This window comes from Haliotis rubra, unplaced genomic scaffold (genome assembly GCF_003918875.1).
Source record: "Haliotis rubra isolate DU_JTF1 unplaced genomic scaffold, ASM391887v1 Scf236, whole genome shotgun sequence".
NCBI classification, from domain to species: domain Eukaryota; kingdom Metazoa; phylum Mollusca; class Gastropoda; order Lepetellida; family Haliotidae; genus Haliotis; species Haliotis rubra.
The window spans coordinates 234,404-252,483 of NW_025766403.1; the positions used below are offsets into that span (position 1 = coordinate 234,404).

At 40.0% G+C, this 18,080-nt stretch overlaps 1 protein-coding gene across 1 annotated transcript in view; it reads right to left on the reverse strand.

Annotated features, from left to right (window-relative positions):
* LOC124278398 overlaps positions 1-14,128 on the reverse strand; it is a 58,178-nt gene extending 44,050 nt beyond the window's left edge. The window contains exons 1-2 of the mRNA XM_046714112.1: positions 14,025-14,128; positions 12,691-12,810 (exon numbers count right to left, since the gene is read on the reverse strand). Of these exons, the coding sequence (XP_046570068.1) occupies positions 12,691-12,810; positions 14,025-14,126 (222 nt within the window). The 5' untranslated portion in view covers positions 14,127-14,128. The remainder of the gene's footprint in view (positions 1-12,690; positions 12,811-14,024) is intronic.
* Positions 14,129-18,080: the final 3,952 nt, after the last annotated feature.

Genomic DNA, 18,080 nt, shown 5'->3' on the forward strand with positions numbered 1-18,080 from the left:
ATGATGATACCATCCTGTCCAGGTACTGGAGATGAAGAGTGAACGCCAAGATGATACAACTCGCATGCTAATGAAATACTCATCTAATAAGGCGTGGAAAATTGTTTACATTAAAAATCACTGGTTCGTCTAGACCTGGTGTCATTATTAGAATTTACTGCTGTGCAGTTAATAAAATTGACCGCACCATTTAAAAGGAATACTACGTTGTACAATTTAGGTCGTACCACACCTTCATATAGCTGGGATATGGTGCAATACAAAATTCTTCTTTAAAGAAACATGTCTGATCGCTTCCGGCAGTTGAGTGACTTAACCGTTCAAGAGACTGCAAGAGAGACTGCGTGCTGGTGACAAGACCCATATGGGGTTCTTTGACGCTGTTGGGCATTTGCTTAAATTTGGGTAACTGCCATTGTAATGACTGTGCTGCCTGTCTGAACTACACGTGGTTATAATGTAATTAATTAAATAGCTAAATATATTCTGATACATATATGGCTTAGTATGCTGCTTAAGATAAATTTTGTACTACTAAACATCCTTGTTAAATTACCTTAATTTGTTGTATATATACTACCGACAAAAAATAAGGGAACTGATAAAATGACAGTGAATGTGAAATTGCTCTGAATGTCCACTAAATCAAATGTTGGCGTAAAGTTCAATATCTGGTGTGTCCACCATGTTGGACAACACATTCACGACACGTTGATGGCATACTGTTGATTAATGTCCAGATGGTTGCCCGTGGTATTGCCCGTCATTCCTCCTGAAGAGCTTCACCAAGCTGGGCCAGGTTGACGGGTGCGGGGTCCCTGGTGTACACCCTTCGACCAAGAATGTCCCATAGATGTTCAATTGGGGACAGGTCTGGGGACTTAGAGGGCCAGTCCAATGTCTGTATGCCCTCTCGTCGGAGATCAGCTGTGACAATTTGGGCCCGATGTGGTCTGGCATTATCATCTTGGAATTCAAAACTCCTGCCGATGATTCTAGCCAGTGGAGCCACGACATGACGCAAAATTTCGTCAACGTATCGCTGACCAGTCAGGGATCCATTAACGATGACCAGATCTGATCGCCTGTCATCTGTAACCCCGCCCCACACCATGACACTACCACACCCATATCGATCATGGTCATTAATTGCCGCTCTGGCATACCGCTCACTGCTACGGCGCCAACAACGTTTTCTGCCATTTGTGAATCTGAGGCAAAACCTTGACTCATCTGAGAACATGGTGTAACGCCAATGGCGCAAAGCCCGTCCCTGATGCTGCCTAGCCCATGCTAATCTTTGGCACCTATGGTGATCTGTAAAGGTAACTACCTTGAAAGGCCGCCTTGCTTTCAGACGTGCTTGATAGAGCCGGTTTTTAACGGTTGAAATTCGTCGCCCAGTGAGTGTACGGAACTCCCTATTGATGGCAGGTGCTGATTTGAACCTATTGCGTAGGGCCATTAATGTAATGAGACAATCCTGTCGTGGTGTCGTTGATTTTCGTCTGTGCGCCCAGCTCTCATTGCAACCCCACCCGTTTGACGGTACTTGTCCCACAGGCGTGTAATTACACTTTTTGATTTACCCAACATTCGGGCACCTTGGCACAGTATTGTTCCTCCGTCTATCATCCCCACAATTCTCCGTTTTGTTTGTTCATTGAGATACTTCCTCGGAGGCATTTTTCAGCATGTGTTCAATTCTCTTACATTAGTGATTGTGAGTTCTCCAATACGTTGACAGAGGTTGCCTTCTGTGTGCACGTGCATCAGGTGTTGGTAATGCACCATGTGCAATTTCATTATCATTGGATGTTGCGTTCGGATGCAACGCTACGGTAATGCACCCTTTCACCTCTACGTTTGCTGCATTCAATTTCTTAGTTCCCTTATTTTTTGTCGATAGTATATGCTGAATACAGTCATTATCCATAAATGTGGATCAGTCCATTCCTTACTTAAAGGTAACAGTGATGTGTACCTAAGTGCAACCAAACATACCTTTAGTTGTTTTAACGTGTCTGACAAATGGAACGTTTATCTTTTGGGAGGACACCGTTCAAACTGTTTGCTGAAGGGTGGAATCTTAGCTTGGTTTGTATGCACCATTCCCGTGCTAACAGAATACCCTAGCTGAGCAATCAGCATCACTTCCTGCTGGAGGCTGACATGATGGCAATACTGTTCTTAGCGGCATCAAACACAACTCGCTCACTAATATCACTACACATTATCACCACTTCGAAATATTTTTGGATTCAAATTGAGGAAGGGTTAATGCAGTACGTGTCTACTTATGGCAAAATAACGAAGCTCTATCTATGCCTAAATTATCTAATACAGCAAGTTTATATGCTTCACGCTACGTTTAAAGGTATAAAATGTAACTATGATCATATTTTTAAAACTTGATGATTTCAAAGAAGCACGAACACGAACACGAACACGGGTATGGTGCTGTAAAACCCAGAACCGCAATTGTGGCGAACTGAAATTCGAAAACGTAATTGGTGGCTTGCGTTCACAAGGGAAGCAACTCTGCACATCGAATTGTGGCGCCTGAGACGACCAGTCCACCCACACCACCGGGAATTTGTTTACGTGATGAAATGACATTAGAATATATATGGTGGGTTTTATAATACTGAAATGATTCCCAGGAGCTATGAAATTCGCACCATTTTGAACGGATAGCGTTATTTTGACATCAGTTCCCAATGCTAGAACAGTGGGGAGTGGATTTCCATCTACGGCTGTAGTGTCCATATTGGCGGGGACAAGTTTGCTCGTCCCACGCTGGAAAGACGTGTCATCATTGCTGAAATATTAGAAGACAAACGTGAAAATTTACCAAAAGGTGAGTATGCACAACCAAGTGAAATTAAAACATTGATTTTGGCCTATGTCGTCCATACTGTCAGGATCATAATACATTGCCACTTGTAGCAAGTATTAGTTTGACACCCAGGAACAGAAACATTACCACAGATTATGTATTGGTTTGTCTCTTAGATAACGCCGCATTCGGCAACATTCAAGCTATATGACGGCGGTCAGCGAATCTCATCATCCATCCTCGTTAATCGCCTGTTACGACGAACATAGGTTGCTGAAGATCAAAAGCAACCATAATTCTGATACCCACGGGAAGTTATACTTGCCACCAACCTACCTGGCCGACTGGCCTTCAACGCCGATGTTGTAGTTGACCTCGAGGGAGTTGTTGTTAAACTCACAGGTGAAGGTGACCTTCTCATCAGTGCACTGCCTGAGATCTCTGGTGTATTGCACAAACAACTGGAGTACATAGGAGGTGACGTTGCCCTGTGATAATACACAACAGCAATAAAAAGCGTGAATGAGACTCCCAATGTGTGTAGGAGATGTGATTGTGAGACGTACACAGACATTTTATGCAGTATTCTAGCTAATGAGGGCGAGACGCCAGCTGACAATCCAGTGATTGCTATTGGTCTCATCTGTTGATGCAGTCTATGTACCGATCGGATTTTACCAAAAATACTTTACATACGTGAATACACAATGCCATTCAGAAAGTGGACAAATGTAACATACGATATATTTGTGTTTACTCTTTGTTAGTAATGTAAAGTATTTGGTATTGACTTCCATCCTGGATTGAAACCCACGCTCTCAGAGGGGATCCTCTAATCGCTCGGTTGGTTGGTTGCTGCACTCAACAATATTCCAGTCATATGGCGGCGGTTTGTAAATGATCAATCTGGACCAGATAATCCAGTGATCAGCAGCATGAACATCGATTGGGATACGATGACATGTGTCAACCACGTCAGCGAGCCTGATCACCCTGTCCCGTTAGTCAGCTTTTACGAGAAGCGTGGGTTGCTAAAGGCCAATTCTAACCTGGATCTTCACGGGTGTAACTGCTCAGACACAAAGTCAGTGATCTAATCAACAAAAGTGGAAATTTGACAAGAAGTAGTCCAGATCACTTACTTTGTGTACACCTCTGACAAGCTGACTCGGCTTCCAATGCTAACACTCATGTGTTTTAACATAATGTACAGACCGTTTGATTTCAGTTGAGACCGATGAATTGCTCACTAACACAAAATCTAATAAATGCAACAACATCAAATTTAGCACAGTCACATGAAATCGACAGACCAACTCTGATGATGGGCGCGTTGACAAAGGACAAAAGGCTATTATGGCACAAGATAATACTCATCATAGATAATGTCAGAAGAGAAGACCCACATTAATGGCCGGTCCGAGTTCACCGCAGGTGCCGTTGTAGGGGATGGCGGCGGCATATCCCTTGCACCAATCCACGATGCCGTCGCTTGGGTCGGCTACCGTCGGAGCAAGAGTTAAGTTGCATGCGGAGACGTTGTTGAAGTTTTGTACATATATATCCCCGCCAAAAGTGTCGATGGAGAAAGGTGTGATACAGACACTGAAGCTAGTAGGATTGCACTGGTGAAAATCTGAAAATATGATTTAATGGTAGAGAGGATTGGAAAGAGTGAGCAAGTGCCTTCAGTTTGATAAATTCTGAACGGTATTCCAATTGCATCACAATAGCTAAACTTGTTGAAGAACTTGTCAGATGTTTTACCAATTTAGTGAAACCCACGAGCAATGGTATGGTGGTGACAAACATAGCAACATACTCGGGGAGAACTGGATTCGACCCAGTCGGTGGGGTAGCCTAGTGTTTAAATCATTCTCTCGTCACGCCGAAGGCGGGTTCGATGCAAATGTGCATTAGTAAAAAAGTAAACTTAACCTAAATAAACAGTTGAACACTTTATGGTGAGCTAACAATGTTCACGAAAATTTGAACACTGCATATTCCTTGTTTGTCAATATTTTCCGTTGTTACAACGTTTATTAATGTGGACTCGCCATTGACTGTCCTTGTCACATCAGACCACAACGTCACGTTGTCACAACGTCGTTACAAGTGGATCCCGTTATTTGATGCAGACCGTATATTTACGTTGTCTTAACGTTATTTGATGCTTAGTGAACGTTAATTGTTGAACGAATAATTGTGAACATACATAAAATGAGTGAGTGAGTGAGTTAAAATTTAACGTAACATCGGCAATATTTCAGCCATGTCGTGACGAAAACAATTTATACAATAAAAAATGAAAACATTTTGAAGAGTAAAATCTGTCGACGATGGACAGTGAAAATACTATCAGTTTCACAGATATGAATATAAAACTAGCATGTAAAACTAAAACATTTTAATTAAAGAAGACGGGGAACCATGGGGACTTACATGACTTTAGCTACCTGCATGGGCCCTAGCTGGATTTACACATCCCTTCAGCCGCTGGCGATGGTTGGAAGATTTAGCCGAAATTTAAAATAACACCAAGTTATAAGGAACGTTCTTATGATGTTGTGAGGAGCCCAACGCATAACGTTTCGTCAACGAACGTTTGCAAAGTTGTTGTTACATTGTGACATAACGTTATATACGTTGTGACAACGTTGTGTCACGACGTTACCAATCTACAACCTCCCCACAACGTTGTGTCATGACGTTACCAATCTACAGCCTTCCCACAACGTTGTGTCACGACGTTACCAATCTCCAGCCTTCCCACAACGTTGTGTCATGACGTTACCAATCTACAACCTTCCCACAACGTTGTGTCAGGACGTTACCAATCTACAACCTTCCCACAACGTTGCGAAAACGCTGTGTGTTTGCTGGGATAGTACTCAAAAGAATAAAGAATTAAGTTAAACAATGCCCAATTCTTTCATACCATTGATGTTTATTTGCCATGAACAACTGAAAACACGTTTAAGAAATCTCAAATCCTCTATATTCCTACAGTTAATATATCATATTAACTCTAGTAAAATGTATCATAAAGAGACTAGATGAAATTGATAGACTCTAAGCATCTTGGAGAAAGAGAAACTTAACACTTATTGGTACAATAACAGTAATAAATACTCTCCAATCTCCAAATTGATTGTTATTTTCAACTCCGTGCCCAACCCACCAGCCGAATTTATCACTTCCCTTGATAAATATTTATAAAATTTATTTAGAATGACAAGAATGATAAAATAAAGACGAGTGTATAAAACAAATAACTATGAAGAAGGGCGATTGAGAATGACAGATACAAATAGATTTATAGACGCTTTGAAATTATCTACTTTAAGACGGTGACAAGAACAACCCATGCAATATATCTTTCAAATAGATATTTAACTTTGGATCAAATTCTGAAACTTACATTAATATTGAAAATAGTTTTTTGCATGATGTGCTAAAAGCATGACACTTATTCTATAACACTATATTGACCCACATAACATCAATGAAATTCTATCCCAACCATTAAGGTTTAATCACAATTTCAAAAAATCATTAAACTACATGAAGAACTGGGTGGATAAAGGTATTATCCATATTAGGGATATTTGTGATGAAACAGGATTATTATCAATAGATCTTTAAAAGAAAAATATGGTACCGATGGTACTGATTTACATTATAAATATTTACTGCATGTATTACCTGACTCTGGGAAAATTACTCTTAACAACTGTCATTCAATGTCACTCAGGGATTTGAATGTTAACTATGCCAGATCAGTTTAGTAAGAGCATACAGAAGGTGCAGGTTTTTTATGGTAAACTTATTTCCAATGATATATATCCAAACAGTTGTAATAAATGGCAGCTTTATTTCCTGAAACAGAAATATATTTACAATCTATAGGAAAGGATTGCAAGATACAAAACTTATAGATTTTCAATGTAGATTTCCATAAGATATTATCTACACAAAAAGAGAATCGGTTAAAATGAAAAACAAAGTTGATAACAGTTAATGTTGTTTCTGCAATGGTGTAAATGAGAATGGTTGTCAAGTGTGTAAGTTGGCCGTTGGGCAAATGTTCCTAGAGAATATCGTCTGTGTAATTTATGCAACTCTCATGCTGTGGGAGATGAACTCCATTATCTGTTCAAATGCGAGCTTTATTACTGTATAGACAAACATATTTACCTTCTTACCTGAATCCAATAATCTTGTGGAAAGTCGTCAAACTGTTCTCGTCTAAACAAACGCGCAATCTTAAAACTCTTGCTACGTACATTAATGTAATATTTAAGTCTACAAAGATACATTAACCTTTGGTTCTTTTTCGCTTTTATCTGCCATCTTGACATGAATATATTTATATGACTATAGTAATATTGTATTCTCATGTACCATAAATTGAATTGAATTGAATTGATAATGTCAGGAGACACAAACTTTTTACAAAAATGTGCGATTTGGCTTAACAATTTATACCCTCATCCATTACTAATTATCAAAACATATGGTTTGGTTTGGTACTCTGCATCAAAATAGATTACTAAATCACATCATTATTGCTAAACAAAGACATATTTACATATGCAGTATTAAGAATGTGCATCCCAATATAACTTTATTCATAAAAAGTCTGAAAGAAATATTCTTTGTGGAAAATCATATCACGAATGGGCCCTTCTCTTCCCAGTACATAGATAACTAAATGTACCCATATATATCATCTTCCTATTTTTGCTTTATGTTTATCAATGTAATATTGTTCTGATACCTGTGCATACGTAAGGTATGTATCATAATTTGGTATACATATATATGACATTTTAATAAAAACAACAAACCACCACCCCACCCCCACCCCCACCCCACCAAAAAAAAAAAAAAGCTGTAGTGAAATGACATCTTTTGAGCAGTAGGTTTAAATTCCATTCGGGACCAACTCGTGTTATTCCTGATCAAGCTGATTAGCTACTCGTGCCCCTCTGGAAGGATTTCATATTAGCGCATGAACTATTCTAGACAAGAACGAAAACTCTATTCCTGTTTGATTCAAATGGTACTTAATATCATCTATGTACTCGTATATTGTATTGCTGTTATATTTTTTATTTTTTGATGAATTATACCTCTTTGATACAATTACAGGCGAAAAAATATTTGTTAAACACATATTCTAACGTTCACCAGCTGTTCACCTTATATTTCCAAATATATATTTCTAAATAGGGTTTAAGAATCACAAATGGGATTTGTTTTATTGAATATGCAAATAAATCATCCTTTTTCAGCCACAAAATATCCCAAAGCAGATACTCAAAAATGACTTATGAATATTTCTTACACCAAACATTCATGGAACCTTGCTGCCATACCCCTGGTGGAAATTTAAAATCAATACGATGAAAAAAGTATAAATGACCCCCCAAAACGATTATGGAAACAAATGCACGTGAGTGTGTTTGAATCTCTCACCACCCCTGGCATTATTTTTGTTAAAAACTTCACATGAAACAAAACAATTCTGTTAGCTACGTTCTTTGTACTTTCAATATGACGATATATACCTTTCACGGTTAACAATCACATAATGCCATAAGCGATTAAAGTACTGGGATTTATTTTTATCAAAGCATCGCAATCATTACGGACGTTCTGACTGGTTTGTCGTATTTTCGTACATAACAAGCATCGAATGTGAATTAAGCCCCTGGTTGGCGTAAATCAGAAATTGACATGCGTACTTCATATAACAAAATTCCTTTTTTAACATATTTAGTCTGATAGTTGCCTCACGATAGATGCGTTATTTACCGTAGAAATCATACCAGAAGACAAATATATCATCAACTCACATGCAGGTTTGTCGCAAATGTCCCCTGCAAAACTTGGATCACAGATGCACGTGCCGTTCACACATGTTCCATTCACACACGCTGGACTGCAGGTGGTTGTTATCGCCAACGCTAGAATACACGTAAAAGGTCAAGGTCACAACGCACGTCATCATCGACTGTATTGCACAATGTGTACAGTGAAGTATATGTAGGTAGACACAGCAATACATCAGACATCAGCCCTGCTGATTGGTCCACTTGGTCACATGACAGCTTTGACGCTAAGCGATGTCAACCTCTCCACGTCGCGAGAGGTTGATATAACAATCCAAGACCCTCCCGTGGCTAAAAATAGATTTGGGATATTTCAGCTGTGAAGCCCTCACTGCGTGCGTCACGCTAGATAAGGAAGCGATCGCTTCGTCCCTGTGACTGTGTTGGTTTAGTGATGAGTGAGTGAGTTATTATTTAACGTCACAATGTTGGTTTAGAGCTACGTCCCATCAATATCAAAATGGCTGCACCTCTGGGTCATGTGCAACGCCATCGGTGGTATGCTATGTGACAGAACAGGTATTCAGTACCGTTGTCATATAATAAACAATTATTGCCTTCAGTTCGGTTGATCCAATGATTTATCGACCTTGGTGCTATAATTGTATAATATAGCAAGTTGAATATGCAAAATTGTGTGTATCAACATTTTTCAGTCAAAAATAAGTTTGTATTTACGTGTTATCTGACTGATTTATGTTTCAATGTTTATTAATTATTACTTTCAATTCCACAGTTCACTCCCTGGAACCCAGAAGTACAATTGCAGAAGCCAGTGTTTATGAGGCATCCGTCGTTGTTGCAGGTGCCATTGTTGAGGCAAAGTTGACTCTCACCCCTACCACAGTGGAAGGGATCTGGAGCTGTTTGACAATCACAGGACATTCTGATGTGAATATATTGATACAATACAACAACTTTAAAGACTGACTATTTGAACTGAACTAATTAGTATACACCAGAATATAACTTACAATAAAAGCCATAACAATTATCATTGGCATTGTTTTTGTTTTTTTATTGGAGTCAAGTTGTTAAAATGAGAGGTGAAACCCTAGGTCCAAACATAAATCTTCTCAAAATATCGCCATTTGAAACAGCTCAAACCGTCAATTTTACCACCGGGTTTATGCACAGTTTATGAAACTGACCATCGTTGTCGCTGATGGTGGCGGTCACAGTGATGTTGTTGCTGATCTCTGCGCCGGTGATGAAAATGGTAAACACTTCTGTGGGTTCCTCCAGCTGTGGCAAAATGTATTTTTCATGCGTCAGTTGTTTTGGCGTTACTGACTGAAAATGGTTTTACTCCGCTTTTAGCAATATTACAGCAATATCACGGTTGGGGACACCAGAAATGGGCTTCACACATTGTACCCAAATGGGGAATCGAACCCGGGCCTTCTGCGTGACGAGTGAACACTTTAACCACTATGCTACGCCACCGCCCCTGTTTTTGGCAATGAGGCATTGTGGCAAAAACATAAGAACATGCAGTGTGACTGATGTTTCTGTAGTGGTCACGACCGAAGCCATAAAAACTCTCAAAGGTCAAGCTGCCTTCACAGTTACCCATCCAACTGATACTCCTTACTTAATTTTGCCAGGTATATTGTCTCCATACAGGACCACAGCAACAATTTGCTCCCTTTGGAGACCAATTCAAATTGGCACGAACGCTCAAAGACAATTTATGTTTGATCATGTACCACAACAGCAATTACCGCGCTATGGACCAGATTAACAGACACGATGTCCCAGTGAAAATGTATGTTTTCACGTACCACTACCAGGATTATCGCCTTTAGAAAAGTGTAAATACGCACGCACTGTTAATGAATTATGTATTATTTACCATGACAACAATTACCTCCCTTTAGACGAGTTCAGTTTGACACGAACACCTATATTTTGTTCACGTATCACTTCAACAATTACCTTCCCCTTTAGACCAGTTTAAATAGGCATGACATTTTGTAGAAAATATTTTGTCAGTAGTGACACTCACCAAGTCATTGATGACAGAGGCCAGTGTAGTTGTTACGCTCATTACGTTTTCAGCAAATGTGATATTTAACCACAGTCCGAAATGTGCAAAGTCCGTCCCGGCATCGGCAGTACCAGCGATGATGTGCAACTGGAGTGTGAAGCTGTGGGTGGAGGTGTCATTCCTCTCAAGTGTCAGAGTTATGTTGTTGGCAGCGTTCTCATTGATTGCAATGTCAGCAGGCTGCTTCAACTGCACCGGTGCACCTGCAGAAATAGTGTCTCTGGAGGATGAACATTGTGGGGAAGAGAGTAAGAACAGGTCACCAGTATTCTATTGCTTGTAGAGAATGTCGTCGCTATTTCTTGTTTCGAGTCTAGACCAGACAATCTAGTGATTGGCACCATGATCATCGATCTATGCAATGGGGATATGATTACAGGCATCACAACCAAACCACCAATCTAACCATCAGATCCCGCTAATCGCATCTTACCTCAAGTATAGGTTGCTCAGGACCAGTCGACCTTATTGGAGAGGGTCGTTAAATGCCGTGCCTTTCGATTTAGTGACTGAGTGAGTGAGTTCGTATTTCACACTCAGCAATATTTCAGCTATATCGAGGCGGTGTGTAGTTAATCGAGTCTGGACCAGACAATCCAGTGATCAACAGCATAAACATCGATCTACACAATTGGAATACGATGACACGTGTCAACCAAGTCGGCGAGCCTGACCACCTGATACCGTTAGTTGCCTCTGACGACAAGCATGGGTTACTGAAGACCAATTCTAACCCGGATCTTCACGGGTGCCTTTCAGTGTGACCTGACGGCGTTGGAAATAACATCAACCAGCGGATTGCCTTGCCTACACTAAATTAGTAGACGGAATATTGCTCGCTGTGGCGTTAAACACCATTCACTCACTCTCATTTGTTTGATAAAAGTGAAATTAGATGCTTGTAACATCATATAATTGCATGATTAAAGCAAACAAACGTATGCAATATTTCTTCTCTTCGTACGGGTTTACGTATTGTTTGACGAATATGATTTTTATCAAGTAGATTCTTTGAGATGTCACTGACGTTCATCGTCGATTATGGTGACTGTCACATTCGTGTCAGGTTCACCCCGTATGAAGCCTGTTAGTTGGACCAGGAACGTCTCTCCAGGGTCGAGATCCTGAACAGAGAATATGTAAGGAAATTATCAAAGCAATGGATGATTACTATTACTCATAATTGTCAAATATCGGGGGAAATTTTGTCACCTATTCTTACAGTAAAACAAAATATTTCTTCGTCTATATTGGTTAAACTAGTTGTAAGCAACACGTGTCACGATAATGGCAGCGTAAAAACCATGGCGCATGTTTAGTGGGATTAGTCATTTCACAGATTCAAAGAATACATCAACATGTTGCAAATTGAATAGATAAAGCTCGAGGAAGATTCACATCATTCTTCCAGGGTTTATGCTAAGGACGACTAGCTGATTTTAAAACTGAAATCGTATTAGATAGCATACGTTGAACAGCACATCAGATAAAACAGACAAGATACATACTGAACTACGGCATTCATGGCCCTAGTAAAACACTTTTATATAAAATTGCCAAATATGAAACATTAGTGACAAAAATAGTTCCTGATGTACTTTCCAGTTATGACTGAAACCATATGTTTCCGTGATTGTTTCAGGTGCACATTTGACTTCGCATGTTTGTGACTAGTACCACGGAGTAAACGAAACACGCTGTCCTTGTCGGAAACACCTGACATCATCACTATATTGGTCATAATGTACCCCGTGATCGGTTCCCAAAATGTGCGACGCCTATTTCTTTTCTACCCCAAAGTGATATTGTCTGAATATTGCTAAAAGCGGCGTAAAACCTAACCCACGTCCTCATTAAGATAAGAGAAAGGGTTGTGGTTGATTTTAAACGGAAAGTAAACTTACTGTGTCATCCAAAATGGGGATCGTAATGTTAAAGGTGCTTTGGTCAAATTGAACTTGCGCTGGCGTTGCAGAGATTGCTGTGTAGTCGGATCCACTTGCTGTGTCGTCAGCCGTTGCGTACTTAAAGAAGAACAATGCAGTAAGTAAGGTGTTGATATTTTTAGGATGATGTACCTATCAATGGACATTACATCATGGGTTAACCTTGGTCAATACGAATTATTTATAACAGAAGGACGCCACAACAATACATTGTGTAAAATGCGTTTTAATCCTGAGCACAAACCTATACACGTTCCTTTCATACAGCTTCATACCAACTAGGGCTTGAACAGGAAACTCTGGTACTCGGGTAGGGTTGGTTTTGCTTTGGACCCGGGTATCCATAGTACTTCTCGGACCCGGGCTAGTAACGTATATTGTATATTGTTTAATGACAATAACAATGCTCCTCCATACTTACACTTCAAGTTGCTGGTGTTGGCTCTTTCTGCCAATGCAGGCATTCGTTCTGACGTTTATAGAAATAGGAAGCTTCAGTCAATCTCAGTGCGTGCATGATCAGGGTCCACTTGGGTCTTATGTCAATGTTATAATATGACGCTTACGATCATTGGAGCGCTAAGATCGCAGATCGTGTATGGGAATAGTGTTTGGCCTTGGTACGGTCAAACACCTTCTATCAGACATTTTGTACCCAACCAAAGAGTCCTACAGCGGGTAAAGCCGAGTAATAAGGTATCGGATACCCGGGTAGCAAATTAAATTTAGACTCGTTCCAGTCTCAATATCATCCCGTTACTTTAGGTTATTTTATAGGGGTGACTATTGCGATAGCGATAGTCTATTGCAAAATAATATTTTTCTCCTTGAATTGTCTTCTTGAAGGGGCGGTGGGGTAGCCTAGTGGTTAAAGCGTTGGCTCGTCACGCCGAAGACCCGGGTTCGATTCCCCACATGGGCACAATGTGTGAAGCCCATTTCTGGTGTCCACCCGCCGTGATATTGCTGGAACATTGCTAAAAGCGGCGTAAAACTAAACTCAGTCAGTCAGTCAGTAGTCTTTTAATATCTGTTAAGAAATTTGAAACTGGGATCAAATAAACAGTTAAAACAAGTCTTCACCCAAACTATACAAACATACAAAACAACATAAATATTTGCCGACGGAAGTCAATTATTAAACTATTGATAGCCATACATACTATCGATGCATCAATAGTATTTTCTTTCTACCATCGATTAATTATCGGAGGCTCAACAATTGCAATCCATCGATAGTTCAATGCATCGTTACAGCCTTACTATTTTACATGAAAGTAATAAACACTCACAGTGAAGCCCCATAAGCCGGAAGTAGGCAACATTGTGTTGGTAACAGTGAGAACGATAGAGCCCGCGGTCTCGTCCACTGCTGCAGGGTCCGGTGTCACCATTATCGGATTGGCGGGTACTGAAAAAATACCAGAACGTCATTTACTTTGAACAAATGCACATCCCGATGCACAAAAGACATGGACATATGTGTTACAATCAAATACACATCGACTAAAGACATGGACATATGGCTATTGGATGAAAATCGAGTACCCATCGACTGAAGACAGAAATATGGTGATTGTGTTACAGTTGAGTACTCATGGAGTGAAGACATGGACATATGGCAATTGTGTGACAATCGAATATTCATGGAGTGAGGACATAGACATGTGATGATTGTGTGACAATCGAGTATTCATGGAGTGAGGACATGGACATGTGCCGATTGTGTGACAATCGAGTACTCATGGAATGAAGAGATGGACATGTATTGATTGTGTGACAATCGAGTATTCATGGAGTGAGGACATGGACATGTGGCGATTGTGTGACAATCGAGTACTCATGGAATGAAGAGATGGACATGTATTGATTGTGTGACAATCGAGTATTCATGGAGTGTAGACATGGACATGTGGCGATTGTGTGACAATCGAGAACTCATGGAATGAAGAGATGGACATGTATTGATTGTGTGACAATCGAGTATTCATGGAGTGTAGACATGGACATGTGGCGATTGTGTGACAATCGAGTACTCATGGAATGAAGAGATGGACATGTATTGATTGTGTGACAATCGAGTATTCATGGAGTGAAGACATGGACATGTGGCGATTGTGTGACAATCGACTACTCATGGAATGAAGAGATGGACATGTATTGATTGTGTGACAATCGAGTATTCATGGAGTGAAGAGATGGACATGTGGCGATTGTGTGACAATCGAGTATTCATGGAGTGAGGACATAGACATGCATTGATTGTGTGACAATCGAGTATTCATGGAGTGAGGACATTGACATGTGGCGATTGTGTGACAATCGAGTACTCATGGAATGAAGAGATGGACATGTATTGATTGTGTGACAATCGAGTATTCATGGAGTGAGGACATAGACATGCATTGATTGTGTGACAATCGAGTATTCATGGAGTGAGGACATGGACATGTGCCGATTGTGTGACAATCGAGTATTCATGGAATGAAGAGATGGACATGTATTGATTTTGTGACAATCGAGTATTCATGGAGTGTAGACATGGACATGTGGCGATTGTGTGACAATCGAGTACTCATGGAATGAAGAGATGGACATGTATTGATTGTGTGACAATCGAGTATTCATGGAGTGTAGACATGGACATGTGGCGATTGTGTGACAATCGAGTACTCATGGAGTGAAGAGATGGACATGTATTGATTGTGTGACAATCGAGTATTCATGGAGTGTAGACATGGACATGTGCCGATTGTGTGACAATCGACTACTCATGGAGTGACTACATGTACATGTATTGATTGTGTGACAATCGAGTATTCATGGAGTGTAGACATGGACATGTGGCGATTGTGTGACAATCGAGTACTCATGGAGTGAAGACATTGAGATGTTGCGATTGTCTGACAATCGAGTATTCATGGAGTGAAGACATGGACATGTATTGATTGTGTGACAATCGAGTATTCATGGAGTGTAGACATGGACATGTGCCGATTGTGTGACAATCGAGTATTCATGGAGTGAAGACATGGACATGTGGTGATTGTGTGACAATCGAGTACTCATGGAATGAAGAGATGGACATGTATTGATTGTGTGACAATCGAGTACTCATGGAGTGAAGACCTGGACATGTATTGATTGTGTGACAGGAAAGATATTGTATACCGAGACTTAGGCATGATGTTGCATCGAAGCCTGAAGGTGACTAAACTCACCTGGGCCAATAAATGTACCACACCACACATCCGTGACGCTAACCAGCAGCACAAGGAACGACGCAGAGGCGGCCATTGATTTCTTCATCTGTTCAGGACAAGGAAAGAGTGAGTGAGTGAGTTTAGTTTTACGCCGCACTTAGCAATATTACAGCTATATGGCGGCGGTCTGTAAATAATCGAGTCTGGACCAGACAATCCAGTGATCAACAGCAGGAGCATCGATCTTTGCAATTGGGAACCGATGACATGTGTTAACCAAGTCAGCAGTCCTGACCACCCGAGCCTCTTACGACAAGCGACAAGGAAAGACATATTCAAAACATATAACAATGTGCACATTTAAATACGCCAAATCCTCACCGTAAAACTTTCTCAAAACGCTTTATTAATTCCCTCGTTAATTGATCAGTGTGTTCTGGATTTTCTTTGTCTGGAACCTGCTCTGTGTACATCACAAGTTGCCTTTGGGGTTAACTGACTCATCGCCATCTAATTCTACCGTGTACCCATTTCGTGCAGGATGAATACAGGCACATTTCGACGCCACTTGCTTTAGGAGACACAGCATATGACATATGTGCTTAAGCTCGCAGCGAAACCAAGAACAGGACACATTTAATGTTCCAAATCAACCTGTTAAGTATCCTCAAAGCGCTTCATTATGACCCTGGTTAATTGGTCAGTGTATTGTTGATATTCTTTGCCTGCTCCTTGTCCCATCGCCATCTATTCTACCCATTTACTGCAGGTTGAATAGAAGCACATAGAAGTCATTTGCTTTAGGACACACACCATCTGGCATATGTGCTTAAGTGTGTAGCAGGCCATGACCTTAAAGTTGCAAAGACAAAATATGACAAAGTCCTGTTTCGGCCAATCAGAGTTGGAGGACATTAAAAAAAATCTTCATTTTGAAATTGTTTTTAATCTTATTTATACATATGAATATACCAACCAAGGTCCGTTTTTCACTACCATGCCAGTCCAAAAGGTAACTCTCAGCAACTTAGTCCAGGAGGAGGCAGCTGAAATATTTCAAATCGTAGCCTCCCCAATGCTGAATTGTTTGACACTATTTTCAGTTAGTATGATGTCTTGGGCTCATGAAAAGGCCTGTAATACTATCAATCTGATCACTTTCATTTTGACTCCACTAAGTCCTCCACTAAGTATATGTAGTTAAACTACAATGGCGGCCATTTTGAATTCTGGGTAATATATAAAAACTCCTAATAACATGCCGTCACTCTAGAAGTAAAGAGAAAACAAAAACAACTTGTTTTAGTAACAAAAATAATGTTAACTGCCATTAAATAAATCACCCTCACACATTTCCATGAAAAGTCGGAGAATCGCTAAAATACCCCTGTCTCAAAGAATAAGCTGTAAAACATTAAATTACAACGATATGACCATACAAAATGACTTGTTTTGTGCCCAAGCCATCACTCTAGGAGAAACAAGTGTCAAAAAACATCAAACGTATCAACTGTGGATGTAAATGGAAACATTCGGTGTTCATTGTTATGTAAATTTAAGTGCTGAGAAGGCAAAACACGACAAAACAAAATGGCGGCAATTATGATTTTTTTTTCAAAACAAAATTATGTCAAATAATTTCTACATCCTTTAGCAGTACACAGAAGTCAAAATGAAAGTAATCACATTGATAGTAGTAAAACTATCAATGATTAACTTTGAGGTGTTGTCGGGCAGCAAACCAAATGTGACGAAAATGCTCGCAGACCCCCACCACATATAATGGCCTGTAAAAAAAACTGAGACAACAATCTGAGAGTATTACAGGCCTTTTCATGACCCCAAGACATCATACTAACTGTAAATAGTGTCAAACAAACTCAGTACTGTGGAGGCTACGAAATCCTATTTCTAGGCCCTTTATGGGATTCTCAGTACATTCGTGACCAACTCGTGTTATTCCGGGACAAACAGAATAGAGACTCGTGCTTCTCTGGAAAAATTTCATATTGGCGTATGAACATCAGAACTACTTCAAACAAAGAACGATAACTCTATCCATGTTTGATTCCAATGGTACTTAATATCACCGAAGCACTTGTATATCGTATTGCTGTTTGTTGTTGTTTTGTATTATTTCTTTTT